The sequence below is a fragment of the Hesperophylax consimilis genome, chromosome 5, assembly GCF_061612785.1.
Source record: "Hesperophylax consimilis isolate HC1 chromosome 5, BYU_Hcon_1.0, whole genome shotgun sequence".
Taxonomy (NCBI): domain Eukaryota; kingdom Metazoa; phylum Arthropoda; class Insecta; order Trichoptera; family Limnephilidae; genus Hesperophylax; species Hesperophylax consimilis.
This window is the reverse complement of record NC_142840.1, coordinates 11,183,670-11,202,703: the sequence shown is the minus strand read 5'-3', so window position 1 is coordinate 11,202,703 and position 19,034 is coordinate 11,183,670. Positions and strand designations below refer to the sequence as shown.

The window sequence follows — 19,034 nt, the reverse complement described above, 5'->3', positions numbered from 1 at the left end:
GTAGTTTCGGGAAACTAAAGTTCGTTACCTCATTTGTAGTAGAAACCTACCTATCACGTACTATAAACTAATGTACAGTCTGTCAAAAAAATTCTAGAAATTTTACCCCTCAAGGCTCTGGCATATTCTGTCAGAAGGTCGGAGTATGTACTTCCGCTTTGAAATAAAATTCAATTAAATGGAATATTTCTAAACGTGTACAAAAACTGAAAACTCTTTTTGAAAGGAAATGAAATAAGCTTTCAATTTTTATTATTAGAAATAAACGTAACATTTTTTAAATATTAAAATTTTAAATGCAAATATAAAAAAAATTATAATATATGAGTTATTCTCAAAAGCGAACAAATTAGCCTGAGGGGGTTAATAAAATATAACTTCATTTTTCTTTACTATGGCAATACCGATTTCATAACAAATTTATATGACATAAAATTTTCAGGTTATGATTGAATCTCGATTTTGACACTATTATAATGGACAACTCAATTCAACAACTTAAAGTGCTCTTTTCGCATATTGAGTTCCATTTTATTGGCAAATAATAAGTTGGAATATAAAAAAAAAATACTTATAATAATATGATGTAGAATCACATCCTTTCAGGAATTACCACATATTTCTGAACGCCGTACAATAGACAGTTATAATATTTTTCCTTTCATTCATCTTGGTGTTGTCATTCAAAATCATTTAACCCCTCCAGTTTTAGAGTCATATATGACCGGGCGTCCATATTAAAAAAAAAAAATTTTTTTCTACAAATCATACATTCTATACATCATGCGGAAAAACGTAATTTTTGACGTTAGAAAGAAAAATAATAAACCTTTCCAGTTTGATATGATTTAAGATTTTCACGGCCAAGAGTATTTTTGTTATTTGTTTTTGGGGTGTTATGCCGTGTTGCGCTAACTCCTTCTTTAGCCAACGTTTCGGACAGCATTACAGTGTCCATCATCCGGGCAGATGTGTTATTTTATTATTATTTTATTTTATTTATAAAATAACACATCTGCCCTGATGATGGACACTGCAATGCTGTCCGAAACCTTTCCAGTTTGACTCAAATATTCATACTGGAATCAATTAATAAAATCTAAAAATATAGCCAAAATGAATAATTCATATAGTAACAATCGGTTTAACTTTACAAAATATTTCTTATTTCTTATTATAAGAACGAAATAAAAGTGAAGTTCCAGTTTCCTTAAAAATTCCTCAAACGAAACTATGTGTTTTCGGAATATTATCTCAATTAAAAAAAAAATAAGTAAAAATGTAGATAATTAGCGTTTTTTAACAAAAATTTTCACGTTTTATATTACAATTTTATTATTTAGAAATAGTAATATTTATTTTAAATGCGTACAACGGAAAGATAATTTAATCTTGTTTCTAAAACAGTATTTAATTTTACGGGAAAATTAAAAATTAAGACGTATATAGCACATTTTGAATACATAGAAAAAAAAACAAAATTGTTGAATTTATTTACGGGTTAAACCATCGCAGAGCCCTTCATTTTTGTCTAAAATTTCGTGACAGACTGTAAAAGTATGTATAATGTATAACCCATTGTATTTTGAGTTCCCTTGTTTGTAGATGGTACCTACTTACCTACCAAGTAGTAAATACCTTCTATCATGTGTTAAATAGACTACTGTATGCTGTCAGGATTAAAATGTTAACAACGTCTGTAAATCTTACAGCGCTAGTCAGCGATTCAGATTGAACAAGTTTCTCTTTAATGTTTATTGTTTGTAAGGCACAGAGTACAGAGTATGCAAGAAAATCGATTGGCTCCTGGTTTTTCGGATAACGAAGTTATTACAGAATGGAGACCACTAGTAAGATTAAAAATAACTCCAAACATTTAAAACTGATTGTATCGCCGGTAATATGTACCTACCTACGACGTAACCTACCCATGGCTGGTCCTGTGCAGACGTAATTTTAGAAGTTCACGCCGACTTGCCAAGGAGGCAAGGAGCCAAGGCGCTTATAATAACCTAACACCCAACACAACGCCCTTTAGGTTATTACTGGTGCCAGGCGCGGTTTGGCTTTTCTTAATTGTTTTCCTACTAGTATTTACTACCCGGCTTCGAGATTTGATAATTGTTTTGCTTACCTACTGAAATCTACGGTACACACAATATGAAATCTCATTTTTGACAGTTAATTTAATTGCTCCGTAGCTCATGATGGAATTGATGTTTCAAGTTAAAAATAAATGGGTGAATCTAGAAATTCCACTCTAAATTTAAAAATTGCGCGAATCGTGCCGCCAGAGCTCACCGTATGAGAGTTTTTAGTGAGGCACGCACACAAGCAGATTTTACGACTTAGTGGGTTCCCTCATGGGTCGGTAAGGAATCGACATAAGTAGGGTGTAGTAAGAAAGCGTGATTACGAGAGTGTTCCGTTCGATGAATTTCTATTGACGCCTGTACACGGTACACGGATCGGTGCGACACGGGAGCGGTGCCTGCATTGTTACTGTACCCCTGTTTACTGTACATCTGATTCCTTACCGATCCGTGAGGGAGTGGTTTTGGAGTTAATTTTTTTTCGAAATATTAACTATATAATGGAAATAATTTTCTACATGACCTATGTCATGTTTGGGGGTGCACCCAGGTGTAATAGAATAAAGAATAAAACTAGAAGTTCCTTCCATATAAATTTGAATGGAAACAAATGTGCTACTACTGACTTAGTACCTTTTAGTTCTAGACCATTTAGCACGCCGTCTGACTTCCGTATACTTGTACAATGTACATCGCCATCCATGTAGTAAGACTATTTATATTCTCTAAAACCGTATTTTTTTCAATAAAACGTAACAACAAAGGTCCGCAGGCGAAATTTTGAAATCTCCAAAGCCAAACCAATAAATGCTGTCGATTTCTATCATTCTTAAATCATAAAAAAACATATGAAAAACTCTTATGCTACTTATATGTTTCAGAAATATCATTTGGAAGCATATTCTTATAAAACGGAACCCGGTCAAATATTATCAAAGGTGGCAGAAATAAAGCGCCTCAGGCAAAAAATTGGTAGTTCAAAGTGAAATCAATAATACCTATTCCGATTTTTAAGGTTCGAAAAGTTTTTAAACAAATTTAGTAAGGTTTGAATTTTTTATAAGACGGAAACCTGCTTCAAAAATCGATGCGCTGCAAAGGTAAAAATATTTATTTTTATTCGCAGATTTTTTGTTTTGCAAATTGATTTATTAACAGGCCGTGTGTTGCTTATCACTGATCTAGAAGACACCCATATTTTAGGAAGGAGAATACACAGAGGTTAGCTTATCATAAAGCTTAAAAATTTAAAAAGGAGGTAGGTTAAATTTAGGCATCCGTTAATATTTTTGCCAATATATAACGCCTGTTCAACGAAGTACGATTATGGGGCGAAAGATTTATAGCAGCAAGAAAATGGCACAAAAGAATTTGACGGAATAAGGAGAAACGGAACGGAAGTATTCTTCGGATCAGTAATAAAACACTGATAGCGCATTGTCCGCGAAATTTTATGAACTCAAATGCCCCAAATGCTCTGAAATAAAACGCCTCGCCGAAATCAAAATATACGAGCGACCGACCGGACCATTCAAATTACCAGACATGTGAAAAAGTCCGCTGAAATGGAAAAGGGGATGACATTAAAGGCGTTAGAAATAAATTATAAAGACTCATCTGAAATTCGCGTAATGAGCCTCTCGCACAATAACTTATTTTAGATTCAGGAAGAATTTCTGAGGTACCTATTCTATATTTTGAAAACCAAAACGTAAATGTTATAATTTTTTGATAAACTTATGTTAATTTTCCGGACTTATTTGTAACAGTCGAATTAAAGTTGTTAAAATGTGTTTTTTAACAGTAACAATGTGGTATAGAGTGGTGAATGGTGGAAAAATGGAGGAAGAACTCCACTGGAATGATACACGGAGTCGAATAAAAGTCAATTTCATGCAGTTTTTTTTTAATTTGCTAGGAAAAAAAGGAATATAGTAAGTTCTCACTTATTATTTATCAATATGGTTGGATAATCAAGAAACGCCCAGAATATCAGTATTTTCACCACAAAAAAGGCTCTCCCCGCAAAAGACCCAATTATTAAAGAAATTCCCTATAATTCTCCACGAATTGGTAACCCTGATGTGGATATTGAAGAACATAGATATATTACTCATGTAGACTGGTTGTGATGAATAAGCAGATTCAGTCGTACCAACCAAACGGTTTGTTTTAATATGGTGGTGTTTTATTCGTTTTTAAATGACGATCTATAATTTCTATGTAAAATAGTATATAATAAAAATTACATATTAAAAATAAGCGTTTGTCGATGTATATGAATTTAAGCCATACTATTTTTCATTTGAGTTCCTTATTCTACATCATTAATATAAAAGTAAGAAGTAGATTTTTCATTTTTATCCCGAATATTAGTTTTGATATAATAATTAGTGTAATTTTACCAAAGTATTATAAATAAATCATTTGTAAATGCATTCATATTCGATGGACGCCACTGTGGTAATTTCAAATCTCCCGGCGGAAAATGAACTAGCTTAATGAAATTGCTAAGTAGCGACTTTCTGACCAATCACCGATCTACCCGCTATAAAAGGATATCATAAAAACGCACTATTTTGCAAAATTTTGGGAAATTATTTACCCCCGGCCTCCCGTGTGGACTTTTTTTATTAGAAACATAAAATTAAATTATTTTATAATATGTTCTCAATAGAAAAATCTATTCACATGTCTTTTATGCCAATTGAAAATGCGCGCAAGACGCCCGTCATAATAAGTGGCAGGCTCGTTAAAGACAGAGAGAAAAAGAAAATGATGAATAATTTGGACTCTCCCCAGAGGAAAACCTAAAAAATATACCGTTTTGCGGAGTGCCTGAATTTGGGGAGGAGAGAGGGATAAAGCGTGATGAGTCCTGTGGGATAAACTGCGATCTACCTTCCTCCTTCCTCCCTGGCTTGAGGGAATCTGCACTTGAGTCGGAGAGTGAGGTTTCAGAATAATCTGGTCTCAGGCCTTGGAAAATAAATAAAATATTAATCCTGCGAGTGTTGTGAAAAAATGGGTTTACGAGAAAATTCAGGGACACCCTTTTTAAGAAATCTTTTAAATTGGAAAAATAAATTATTATTTCTGTTGGCGTAAATTTGTTTTTACATACTTTCAGGCTTTTTGTAATTGTTTGTGTAAATAATTACGAAATTAATTAAAACTTTTAAATAAATTGTGTGAAATTTATCGTAGTACGAAAATATTTCGAATATTTGATGTACAGTGGCGAAGGCGATATTATAATTTGCGTAAATCTATTTAACATTGTTTTGAAATATATGGGGTTTCGGTAAATATTGCCTACCCCACATACTATCAAGTGATTCTAGAGTCGAAAATGAAGATGTCATTTAGCTGTCCAGTGACATTTTTATTATATTTTTATTTTATTATATATATCAGTGACAATTAATACAGGTACTTAACCATATTTAAAATTATTTGAAAAATATTTATTTTATTGTGATATTTGTTTAAAGTTTTTCGGGTATGTCCTGGTACACCACGTATAGTAGGTACTTATATAATATTATTGCGGAAATTAGTTCGGTACTTAATAAATACGTTACAGTACAGTACGGTATAAATATTTCTGTAATTAAATTCACAATACTGATATAATAGAGGTAATTCATTTAAAACATTTGCATATTTATGGTAATATTTTTCCAGGTAATGTTAGGTTAGGTTTTTTTATTTATTTTTTATTTATTATAAATTTTTAAAGATACAAGTTTTATGCAATCCCACAAAGCTGTCACACATGACGGCTTGTCTGTAGGTTCTACAAATAATATATATATAAACATTTTTAATTTTTAATACATGCATGACACAAAATTATACAATAAACAATATCACAAAATAATATTTCTCAAAGTACCTACCTATATACAAATTATTTAGGCAGGTACGTTGAGATATTCAGGAATACATCAATAATAAAGTTCAGAGATACATTGATTCGTCGCTTATTAGCCAACGCTTAGTGTTTTTAGGGCAGGGTGTTATATATGTAATTTTTTATGTTAGGCTGTGTAATAATAATAATAATGATTGGATCATTTGTATGGCGCCGCTTTCGTGAGAAAATCAACTGAAGGGCTCTTAACAACTCAATCATGTATGCAATCTATTCCCATCACTCAGACTTATAACTAATTACTTGTGGTTTATAAATGAGTTTCATAGCTAGTGATTACAACTTTTGTTTTTTAAATTTTATTTATTATAGCGACTATTTAAAAATTTTACATACAAAATGTGATATTAAATATATAAGTATAGTAAATTGTATTTCTTAGTCCTGACTAGGGTGACCTGTGCTGAGGTGGACTAAATTTATTCATTTCTGTTTTTTCATTAATCTCTAATCTTGATTTGTAATCATTCAAATTTTGGACTTGTGGTTTACAAACTTACCACTAAGATTAATGTGTAATAGTGTAAATGTGTTATGTAGATCATATTTTACGTTACGTTAAGTTAGGTTATGTAATTTACTGAGATGTGTAGGTAACATTAAGTAGTAATATGAATAGGAAGAATTGAAATTATTAAAATTTAGATTGGATTTTTGTATGTTGTATTTCCATTGTTACATTTCTATGCCACTTACCACAAGAAAAGGCGAACAGGACAAGCACGTAGAGGAAGAAGAACTTCATGATATCCATCACCATCCGGGATAAGGACACTTGTAGGGGGCCCAGGTGGGGATTCACAGAGAAAATGTACACCAACTTTAGGGAGCTGTAAACCAATAAAAATACCCTCAATAAATATGGCAAACCTAAAGTGAAATAAAAAAGAACACCTGGAAAATGCTAACCCTTTTCATGCGAATAGTTAGTAAAAAAAAAACTTAATGAAAATAACTCGACCTTAACCAAAACTGCCTGAGATGGTGATGGTTAAACTTCTCAGCCTTCTTATTCTCCTCCTCTCCCTACTTCCTTCAATCTCCCAACCTTTTGAATAATTGGAGATATATTTTTGATAGACCCACTAGCTTTGGACAATTGAGTTAATGGTTTGGTTGGTGGCCCCAAGCTATTGTAACTCTTGTATGAAGATCTCATCAGCGGAGAACACTCCTTCGAAATCACGAGTCTCAGTTCTCCCTGGTTTGCGAGGCTGTCTCCTCGCCTCGTAAGATCTTTTTCTGTACCTTATAATAGGACATCAGGCAGAGCATCACCGTGTCTACGTACAGCCACTTATTGATAAAGTCTATCACTTTCCACACGTCATTCACATACTCCTCCAGTCCCCTCTTATGTCACACAAACTTACCTGAAAATGTTGGCTGCGGAGAACAGTCCCTCCGATAGCAGCATCGGGTCCCAAGAGTCCCAGTTCTCCCTGGGCTGCGAGGCTGTCTCCTCGCCTCGCATGATCTCCTTCTGCACCTTATAGTAGGACACCAGACGCAGAGCCACAGTGGCCACGTATAGCGAGTTGGTCACAAAGTCTATCACGTTCCACATGTCATTCACATACTCCTCCAGTCCCACGTCCCATAATTGTTTCACTTCACTCCATATTAAACCTGGGGAAAAAAGTTTACTTAAGTAGAGATAAAAAAGTTGATTTCCTTAAACACTCATTATCTTTGAGTCACTGTTTTTAAATTTTATCACGGTAGTCAGTGCGGATTTTGAGTGTGATTAGGAATAGAGATCTGCACTTAAAAGGAATCCCCAATCCAAAAATAATTTGGCATTATGTAGCCTTTGAAAATCCACCATAAGATTTTTTAATAATGAAAAAAAAATGCTTTGGTAATGATTAAGCTAGAGATGTAGATCTGAATTTGTTATTTTATAGGTAGATAGGTATACACAATTATTTTTGAAAAGTGTATACGAAAAATGCGTAAAATTTTTTGAGAAACAGTTGAATATTTTAAAATTACCTTTTTATTTTGCGTAATAATTACTAAGGCCGCATAAATTCTCACAACATAATATCATAGTGAAAAGGTTTTGATGACAACGGTGTGGGTCTCAAGATATTTTGTAGATTCAAAGAGAGTCGAAGAAAAGGTAATATAATGCATACTAACCGCTAACCCAAGCTAAAATAAAGCACTCCACAATCGAGGGCAGAGACCCCCGCTTGGTCCTCATATCCTCCTCCCTGTCTGGCTGTGCATCCTCCCAGAACAGACCCCCGATCACAGACTCTATTCGCTGTGATGCCAAAATTAACATAACTGGAACAAGAAGAAAGGTTAGGAGAATAAATATAAAAGCAATTTGATTTTCACCTCTGTTGAAATAATATGAATAAATCTTCTATAAGTGGCTCCACCAAAGTTTGATAATGCCTTTAGAAGTAGAAACAGGTGTCACGCGTGATCATAATTACACAGTAAAAGTGATGTTGTTGAATAAAAAATAAAAAAATTAGAGTGGACTTCTACAAATTAAACTTGTTAGTAATACATTAGTAAATATCTCGATAAATAACGTAAGACTTAAATATGTTTACGGTGCACCATCTCTGGAGAACCATAAATTGTTAGATCTTTCGTTCAATGGTAATCGCTTTTTTTCAATTACTAAATAGTTTCACACAGTGGATAAATATATCTTCGAATCTTGCACTGACACTGGCATCTAAGATGGCCACTGATCTTATTCAAGCAAGTTGTTTTGTTTATACAGTGGATGTTTATTTATTGACTCTAATTCTTATCGCTAGTTACTAAGAGCGTCGCAAATAAGCGACCTGTGAACTCCTAGATAGTAGTTTAAGACGTTAACCAAATATGGCACTAGATAGTAGTTTAAGAGGTAACCCATAGATGGCACACACCTGTCAATAATGCAGGGATTGAGTCTATAATACATACTATTGCAACCTTAAGGTCGATGTCCAGAATAATTCCTACCGCCTACACGGAGAAAAATGATCCCGTTAAAAAGTGACAGCATTCCTAATAAAATATTAGTCGTTAAGAATATATAACACGTGTTCTTTTCCTAAAAAATATTACGACGGAATGCGACAATATCAGCACGTCAATATCAATATCAGCATTTGTATGAACACGTGTTCCGCCGTCAGAATAAAATTTACTTTTGACTGCTACTTTGTTACGAACTCTTTCAGTTCATTCGTTATAGGCCTGCAGTCCCATTTTAACAGGAAAACGAATAATTTTACCAGATTATTAATAAATTAACAGTATTTCATATCGGTATGTTTTCTCCGTGTACTAAAAAGAAGCCATCCGAACTCATTGTATCTATCACAATAAAGTCCAAAGTGTTTTGTTGACACCGGAGTTTTATTTCAAGAGATGTTAGACAAACCCATAGTTACAACACAACCTAATATGAAAGTTCAGTTAAATAATTAATTACATACGGTTAAAAAAAACTAAATTGAACAAGATATTCATTTATGCACTGTTTGAGGTGCTGTAACTATTGTCTCTCTGGGCCTTTATCTAGGGAGGTTATAGTTACAAGTAAAGTTATAAAATATATTCGAAAATAATGAGGTACGTACAGCGGAAGTCTTCAAGTCTTAGACATTTTAATTTCTGATTTAATTTTGAATACTTACACAAAAACGTAAAGTAACTTGCAGAATGGCATATGAACTTGATGAACGGTTTCCTCATGGTCCTACCCAGCGCCGAGTGGGGGGCGAGGATATAGGAGACAGAGAAGAGCGGAAACATGATGCCTATCCTGACTATCTCCAGGGCCTGCAGAGCCATGTTCTTTCTCCGGAAGCCGGGCAGACCCTCGTACCAGATGGAGGCCAGCAGCTGTTGGACGTTCGGATGCGCAACAAACTGTGGAAGAGCAATTTAAATAATGTATTTTTACTATTTTTTCATTTAACATATTTTGAAATACATCTATTTAAATTTCAATTTTGTTTTCTTGATTGAGTGGAATTTAATCCACTGCCCAACACCCGATCGAGCTGAAGCTCGGCAGATAAATTCGTTGTCAATGAAAATGCATTCTATCATATTTTGGTGGCACTCATACACACACAAGCGCACACTGATGAATATTTCTAAAATTGGTGTAATTATATTTAATATAAAAAAATTGACAGCCGTAAACATACGAAATAAATGTCGGTACTATCCAATTAGAATTTGGCAGTCCCTGAGGAGGATGGTTCAATCCATAGTCAAACCAAAAAATATCTATAACTACTTAAAAATTAATAAGAAAAGTAAAGTAAAATTAACTCGTTTTTACCGCGAAACTTTGGGGTGGTTATTTATGATAATCTAAGAAAAATATCCTAATAAACAAACCAATTCTAATTACAAAAAGAATGTAAGAAAATTGTCAGTGTAATCGTAGCTTTACTTTTGCGAGTAATACATATGTTCAGACAAAATGGCCACCCCAACATTTCAAATATGAAATAGAACAGCTGTCCGAGTGCGAAGAAATAACAATTTTAGACATGGTGTAGAAATTTATTATAATTTTGCTATTCGGGCGCTAATGGTAAAAATGCGTACATTTATGGCAAAGTTTTTCACGAATTTTCACCTCCAAGTTTTGCGGTATGAGCGTATTATGATTTTTCTAATCTATATGATAAAATAATATCGGTTCAATAATTTATTTAACTGCTGTTGTTGTTACGTCTTACTTAATTTACTGAAGAGATAAACCAATATAAGAGTGTTGTGGGTGTGTTCGTGTGCTTAAAACAAGATCATTTTTGTATATTTTTAATGAAATTGATCAATTTTATTGACCTGTCTAGGGCCAAGGAGTTGAAAACTCCTACGTAATCGAGGAGGCTCTTGACTAGCAAGCATGAGGTCTCGGGTTCATATAACGGCGTGCGCAAGTACATTTTATTTTATTATTTCTGTTATTTTACAAATTACTTATTTAAAATAATATATAGTTTATTTGCGGCACGTTCCAGAGAGGAAGATACTCTCAGTATCGCCCTGGTGTAAGACCACTATTCGGAATTGAAACGCTCCTTGAAATGACTTTGGCCGTGTTTGGTGACAGATCTGAATAGACAGGTAATTCCCCACCTTCCCCTCTGTGCTCTTTTGTAAGCGTAAAGGATAAACATGGATTTGACAATAATGTTGTAAACTTTAAATAAAGTTATAGACGTTTTGATCGTCTATCCTAGAAGAGTTCAAGGTTCAAGTTCAAAGTCTTAATAATACGATAATCGCAACATTTGTAAAATACATACTATGGTCTAGAAGTAGGAATTTTAGATCCCCACCTTCCTCCCCCCATCTCCATCCCCTCCCTACTACAATCAGCCTCACAACATACCCCAATCGGGGATGCCATAGTCCCACTGGCTCCAGGTGGTTTGAACTAGTTGGGATTTTGTGCGGTTTGACAATAATATTTTTTTTTGGTTGTCACTCTTTTGTCGTCTCTTTTACAAAACCTTATCTAAAAGTAAATCCCCTTCATCCAACATCTCATCTCTTCTAAGTCTTCCATATAATATCCAGATTTGCTAATTTAAACAAATTTAATATATAATATTACCTTCGTTCTCTTCATAATTTGAATTGATGGCTTAGTCCTAGCGACGAAAGACAGAAACATTTGAAAAAAAGTATTTTTTCATAATTAAATTTTCGAAACTAAAATGAAATTCTCGAGTGTGCAATCCAAATAATTAGATTACCAAAGTTTCATTACATACACTTACATAAATACGAATGTTTATAATGGAAATATAAAATTTCTATTTAACCATGTGTTCAGCAGTAAAAATACTTTTCCGCTCGAGATACAGATAAAATAAAGATATCTCTATCCCGAGAATTCGCTCGTGGTATTCGAAGACTTGTAATCTAATGCACTACGCAGAGCCGTTAAATCCTATGACTCGAGACGGCAGAACCCACTTATCCTAGCTTCTGCGAGCAGGATAGTTTTTAGCTTCCAAATGTAATATGTAAAATGGAGAATATTCACCTATGGCTTGATGACAGAATAGATATAATTGTCTGAAAATGTTCAAAGCACTTTCACAGAGTGGAATTCTGGAAAAAAACCTACGGTGGGAATTGCTGCGAGGGAGAAAATGTGGTAGGGAAATTCGTAAATGTTTTTATTCTAGACTGTGTCCAGGGAAAATTTTTGTCGTGTGGTATGGGGTAATTGTAGGAATGTTATAAATGTGCATATACGTATACCGAATAATTCTGACTGAAATTCCAAAGGTCGGGAAAATCATTATTTCTCTTCTAGAATTCTATGGAAGAAATTCGAATTCACAGCATTTGTTTCGTATCGACATGACGATTGGTATTTGAAATGGACTTATTTTAATAAGAAAATATCAAGCAATCGTCTTTATTTATCATAATGAATATTAGGAATGAGGAAAAGGAGGTCTTTACATTATGGTGCTTGTTTATTTTTGAGTTCTGTTTGTTTCTGGAAGGTTCCGTGGGCACTATTAATAGTTCATAGATGTAGATCTTATAATCACCGTTATTGCCGAAGATTTATCCAACACGAACTGTTTTGCAATCACCACACGACACTATTTAATGTATTTAACTTAGGGATGATAATTTGCACTATTTTACGGACTTTTCACGAGATTAATTATTACGGAGAGCGAAATAATATACAACGACTACTACGACGAAAATTCGTACAAAATAACATTTGCGTTGGTATTGACTTTTAAAATTTTCTTTCTTCTAAGGTAAGACTTTTAGGAAAGGAACAAAACAAGGGAAAATACCATACGACTAGGAACTGGAATGTGGAATCATAAAAATGTTTCAATATTAAACAGCATTAATTTAACCTTCTAGACTTCGATAGTATAAATAATATTTTATAAATTATTATATAATGTTCCTTTTGATTGTAAACTGTAACGATGGTAACATATAGTTGGTTTTTCACGAGCACGTTCATCACGGTCTATTGATTTTAAACCATTTTTTTAAAGTAATAGTTTAACCACATTTTATTATAAAAGGCAACATCTAACATTTAATGATTGAAAAACTTGAATACTTTGTTCCAATCCGATTTAAGTTTGAAAATTAATTAACTATTGTATTGGTTACACATTTGGGAATTGAACTTCGTAGATTTCACCATTCGTCGTCAGTTTCAGTGTTTACAATTAAATTTCAAAAAATAAATGCGTATATTATTAAAAAAAGAGCTAGCATTTTCTTCTAATAGTATAATTACACAACGAAGGGTTTCAACATATTTTGTATGTAATTCGATTAATTTCCCGTGATTATTGGAGTAAATTCCCAAGAGTATTCACAAGTTAAAATATTCCACTTGCTTCGTTTTTTACAATTTGCGTTCTTTGTATAATGCGTCAAATGAAGTCTGTTAATGCCTTCGGAAGGTGAAACAACTGACACGTTTTATATTATAGATTAATAATTAACCGGCAGAACGTGTTTATTAATAAACTGCTTAAAAATTATTTTTTTTTGAAAAATAGCGCAATTAAAATTATCCAAGCATTAATTGTTATTACATAGACATTCCGACAACTGGACTTGGAAATATGTACCTACACTTACTAACTACCTAGCATCCTTAACCAAGATCATTCATGCGCTGGAAGTTGGGTATCGGAGAAGCCGTAGTGGAGGAGCCGTACCGGAGGAGTCGTATGGGGGGAGTCGTATTGGGGAAGTCGTATCGGGCGAGCACAGTATTCTCGTTGCTCATACGCTCTGACCTCACGGCTCCCGTTCGATTGAGCCGTCGTTTATTCTATTTGAGCCGTACGAATATGTTCAGCTGGTACCGTGGCTCCCGCTCTTAATAAAATGAATCATCGCTAGTGAACACAAGTAAAAAAAACCATACCTTCTTTTGCCTGAGTTTGATGGCGAGCTTGAGCCTGTTGAGCTGCATGCGCTCCCCGTGCTCGAAGGCTGGGCCCGTGGGGTCGTGGTTTAGCAGCACCTCCAGCTCGTGGGAGCTGCGCGTGTGGTCGAGCAGGGCCGTTGCGAACTCCTGGCACTGTTTTCTGAGTTCCTGGTATTCTATCTAGAAAAACATACCTTTGCAGTTAGAATATCTATTGTTAGGAACTTGTCAATTTAACATTAGTCTCGGGAAATGTATAGTGGAAGTATACAAAGGAGGACATGGGAAAGGTGGGGAAAAATAGCAAGATGTACTGAAATGAAAAATAATCATTTCTCTGTATCTTTGTGTAACCCCGGTTCAATGATCTCAAGAACTGGAATTTGTTTTTGATTTTCCAAATCGGAACTGATTGTTAGAACTATTTAGACAATCGATGAAGTTATAATTTAATTTGATATAATCTAATATAGTTCTATTAATTAGTTAGGTTTAGGTACCTACCAATAAATAAGAATAAAAAATACCAATTTTTTTTTGCATTGTCCTACAGGGCATTTTTTATAGAGAATATTAAAGAAAATGGAAAAATGTTTGTATTATGTGTCTCTAACAATAAAAAAGGTTGCAAATTAAAACAAAAATCTTTATTTATTAATAAAATTCTAAACAATGTCTAGTATCTGACGGCTGAGCTTTGGTGAACTCATGGCATTACTTTCTAAGCTTCTGTTATTTTCTATAAAAAAACATTTTTGTATAATCTGGAGATCCCGGGGTAATCCTAGCAGGCGATTTATGACACTCGGGGGATAAGGCCCGTAGAAAGGACCCGACCGGCTTGAGGTCGGGCCTGTTTGCACAAGGCAGGGACCGGCCCGGGGCCTTGTGCAAACCCGGGGCGTAGGGCAGCTGGAAACACTCAGTGGGCGGTCAGCTTAAAATAAATTGTTCGTTTCAGGAAACATTACAATGACAAATTGTTAGATGCAATGGGTTTTATTTTATTTTATCTGTGTCTTTGTGATACGTATTTTGTGTTGAATATGACTTGGGTAATACGCGCCAGTGATCTTATGAATACAATTGGTATTCTTATTTGAGATTATTTTATGACTGGAATGGAAGGGGTGGGGGGAAAGGAGAAGATGGAAAATAAGATTAGGAAGTATCAGTATATTCAGATACGGGCTTTAAACATAGCTAAAGTCATTTCAAGCAAGGTTTCGATTTAGGAGAGAATCTGTCTCTAGAACGAGGAGTATACTTAAAATATTTAATTAATGGATTAGATAAAATATTTTAGTATTTATTTTCTTTACCCGTGACCTCTGTTTGCATAGTCAAAAAGCTTACTGCTCTACGGCAGAGGTTGTCCACTGTTAAAAATAACAAAGGGTATTTTTGAAAAAATGCTTTATTCTAGGTTAAATGCCTTCTTCGCGGCAGATGTTAACTTATTCATACTTTTTCTGGCAGCTGGGAACGGCGTTTTATCATATGAATAATGAACATTGTCCGGAAACTTGCGTTGAAAGAGAAAATTTGGAGATTTTTGAGGTCGCGGGATAAGGATAAGTTAAATATAATTTATTTTAATACTATGTCTATCCCTATAGTTTATATTAAATTCATTATTCTAAAAATTAAAATTTCTTGATTGGTTTTAGCTTTGTTTTTAGTAATCAGATATGAATAGAAAGGCACTACTCAATACATCTCTTTCCCTTCTCCTTCTTATCCCACCACAACCTTTTGCCGCACAACATTCCCCGAGCTGGTTCTAGTCTACAGTAAATCATGATGGTAGTATCATACCCGTATAGACTAATTTTATTATAATTTAAATGTATGAGAAGCGATGAAAGTGAATTAGTGGAAATATAAAGGTTAGCATCATTCAGAATGATAATATTACAAGTCACCTACTTCCAGAAATTACCTTGTATGTGTTAACATCAAAATATATCCAACCGAAGAAAAATAATGGAGACATTTACGAATGGGGAGGTGAAGAAAGTAGGTACCAACCCAAGGAAACATTATTTGATCTTAAGGTCGATCTCCGTAAAATTGAGGCACAATGGAAGATAACGCAAAGAAATATTCTCTATTATATGAAGGAAGAATAGGAGTATGGAGCACACCCCAAAGAAATACTAAGCTGATAAAGGGTTTAAGGGATCACACCATATTAAGATTTTCTTAAAATTTAACACATTCAAATATTTCAAACGTATAACCATTTCAAAATTCAGACTACTATCGAATTTACAGCAATTAGAAGTGAGCGCGGCAGAGTCGGCCCAAAACTCTGGTTGCGATCGGAAGAATATCTATAGCCAACACGAAAGCTCAACAGGAGACTAAAGATGCCAAAAAATTGAAAAGACCTGCTCAAAAGAAGTTTGAGGACATCGCGGCAACAATGGAAGGCCTTGTGTACGGTCCAGGAATCACAGAAGGTAATAAAAGAAAATGGTTTTAAGACACTGACGCCGTACATTTGTTCTTTTGCGTTTTATACTTTTTTATAACTGGTGTACAAGATCTACTTAACCGATTTGTAAAAAACACATTATATTCTTTATAATAATACTTAAAGATTTTTTGATTAGATTGCCACGTTCACAAGTTATACATTTTTTAAACTCAAAATTCGATAAAAATATGAGTTTTTTTAAACCGCTATCATTTCTGCTAAAAAAATCCCTACGCACTATCTTAGCTGTTACCTTGCTAAATAAGAAATTTACTGTTTTTAATTTTAGAAGATGCTTGACAGAAAATAGGTACACAATCATTTCAAAAGACGGTCCTACTTGACGGCTAATATTTCGTTATTTTGAACCTCTTTACTAGTTATTATTTCAAATTATTCATAAAGCTACTATTTTTATGTGTAAATAAAAAAAAATATTTAATAGCAGCATTAAAATTTATTTTTATACCTATTTTTCAGAGAGTCAAGGTAGTGCGACCCCGTAAGGTACCCTAAAGAAGCATTACCTGACTTTCGATAATATATAACTCCATGAAGTTAAGCTATATTAAACTATGCTGATGAATTTATGCTTCAGAAGCTAAAGTTGTGTGGAAAGCACCCCAAAAAACATTCTATGACCTTAAATTCGTTTTTCATGAACCTCAGAAGTGTGGAAGATACCATAAGGTAATATTGTCTTATCTCAAATTCGTGCTCGGTTAAAGTAAAAGGCACTAAGAAAACATTACCTGAGCTGAAATTCAATGTCCATCAAGCTGAAAAGAGCGGAGGAAACATTCTCTGACTTTAAATTCGTGCTTCATTATGCTGGACAGATGAGGAAGGTACCCAGAGGAAACATTACCTGATCACGAAACTGAGAAGTGAGGAAATGTGGAAGTGCGGAACATATTTGGAATATTCTCTGACCTTAAACTCGTGCTCCATGAAGCTGAGCCTCCTTAACTCCCAGGAGAGTTCGAAGGCCGTGAGGATGGGGTCCTTGGAGGAGAGTGCGATGAGACTGGGGGAGGCGAGCGCCCGGTAGGCGTTGATTCGCGACCGGGAGTGCCGCAAGGAGTCTTCCTGGCGGGATGTCACGCACTCGTCACAGCCGCATCTGGGAAAAAAACATATTTAGTATCATTTATCACTTGTAAACAACAGATAGTCGAAAATGGTATAAAGTGTGCTCTCTGAAATTTTCTCAGTTCTCGATTCACACGAAATTATTTCACATCCTAGACACATGCTCCCACGGTAAAACTTAAACTGTTTTGACTTCTTTAATTTTATACAAAGTTAGACACAAATATGGGAACTACATAGTTTTTAGAGATTTGGAGAAATGCAGCCCCTAAAATTCCCTAGGTACATGGTGGCTTAGGCCTAAATACGGCTCTGGTCACAATTTATTATACATATAACTTATACCGTGACCAGTTGAATTTGAGCACCGAGCATACCACAATATATACTGAAATGAGCTACCATAAACCTACTGAGAAACGTAAAACCGAACAAGACTATGTTTAACCCTTTAAATGAAATGAATTACGACCGAAAGCCTCTCAATGAAACAAACGGCTTCGAGCCACGTTGAGATATATTTAATGGAGTTTTAATCTTCTTCCTGAACCATAATATTCAAATGACAGCACAATAAATGGTTGCAATAATCGTAGCTCGTAGCTCTTCTGACCCAATTCTGTGGAATTATATTATTGTATTTGGAATGGAATCCACGAAGTATTTTTGTAAGCAGGCCGAGATCTAGTTTGGAATGGCTACCTTTGCAGGAATTTATAGTAGCATCGAGTTAATTCACCTGTTTGCGAAATATCTAGTTAATTTAGTAACTAGATTGAATTATTCACGCTTGGAGTAGGAAAGTACCTACCTAGCCAATATAAAATTAAGTAATTTTTATTAAATTTCATTATTTAAATATAAATATTTTTATGTGAAACCGCACAAGAGTCCCAACTGCTCTCAACCGTCTGGAGTCAGTGAGACTATGCCATTCTTGATTGGGTTTTGTTGCGAGGCAGACAGTGGTGGGAAGGGGAAGGAGATGGGGAAGAGGAAAGTGGGAAAGTATCTGGCTTTTTAGAGCTGGTCACCAAACACGGCCAAAGCCTTTCAATTCTGAATGGTGGTCTTACAGCAAAGCGATACTGAGAGTATCTTCCACTCTGGAAGAACATCAGATTTGAACCCGCGACCTTCAGCTAGCTAGTCGACAGCCTTACCCCTCAACCGCGGAGGCCGTCAAAATAATATTATACAAGAACAACACCTATTAGAAAAACTATTTGTGAGTAGGTAATCCAACACATCAAAGCATTGTATCACGTCGTTCTCTAGGATTATTTGAAAGACTAGCGCAGACCCGTAAAAAAATACTGGATAGTCTAATATGATTTAAGATTTTCACGGCCAAAAGTATTTTTGTTATTTGTTTTTGGGGTGTTATGCCGTGTTGCGCTAACTCCTTCTTTAGCCAACGTTTCGGACAGCATTGCAGTGTCCATCATCAGGGCAGATGTGTTATGGATAGTCTAAATCAATTCCAAATTTGAAAAGGACACA

At 34.6% G+C, this 19,034-nt stretch overlaps 1 protein-coding gene across 1 annotated transcript in view; it reads right to left on the bottom strand.

Annotated features, from left to right (window-relative positions):
• The window catches only part of Trpgamma (Transient receptor potential cation channel gamma), a 291,674-nt gene that overhangs the window by 20,806 nt on the left and 251,834 nt on the right, over window positions 1-19,034 (bottom strand). The window contains exons 7-12 of the mRNA XM_089631611.1: window positions 17,373-17,562; window positions 13,955-14,137; window positions 9,687-9,921; window positions 8,176-8,325; window positions 7,404-7,659; window positions 6,727-6,860 (exon numbers count right to left, since the gene is read on the bottom strand). Coding sequence (XP_089487737.1) covers window positions 6,727-6,860; window positions 7,404-7,659; window positions 8,176-8,325; window positions 9,687-9,921; window positions 13,955-14,137; window positions 17,373-17,562 — 1,148 coding nt within the window. The remainder of the gene's footprint in view (window positions 1-6,726; window positions 6,861-7,403; window positions 7,660-8,175; window positions 8,326-9,686; window positions 9,922-13,954; window positions 14,138-17,372; window positions 17,563-19,034) is intronic.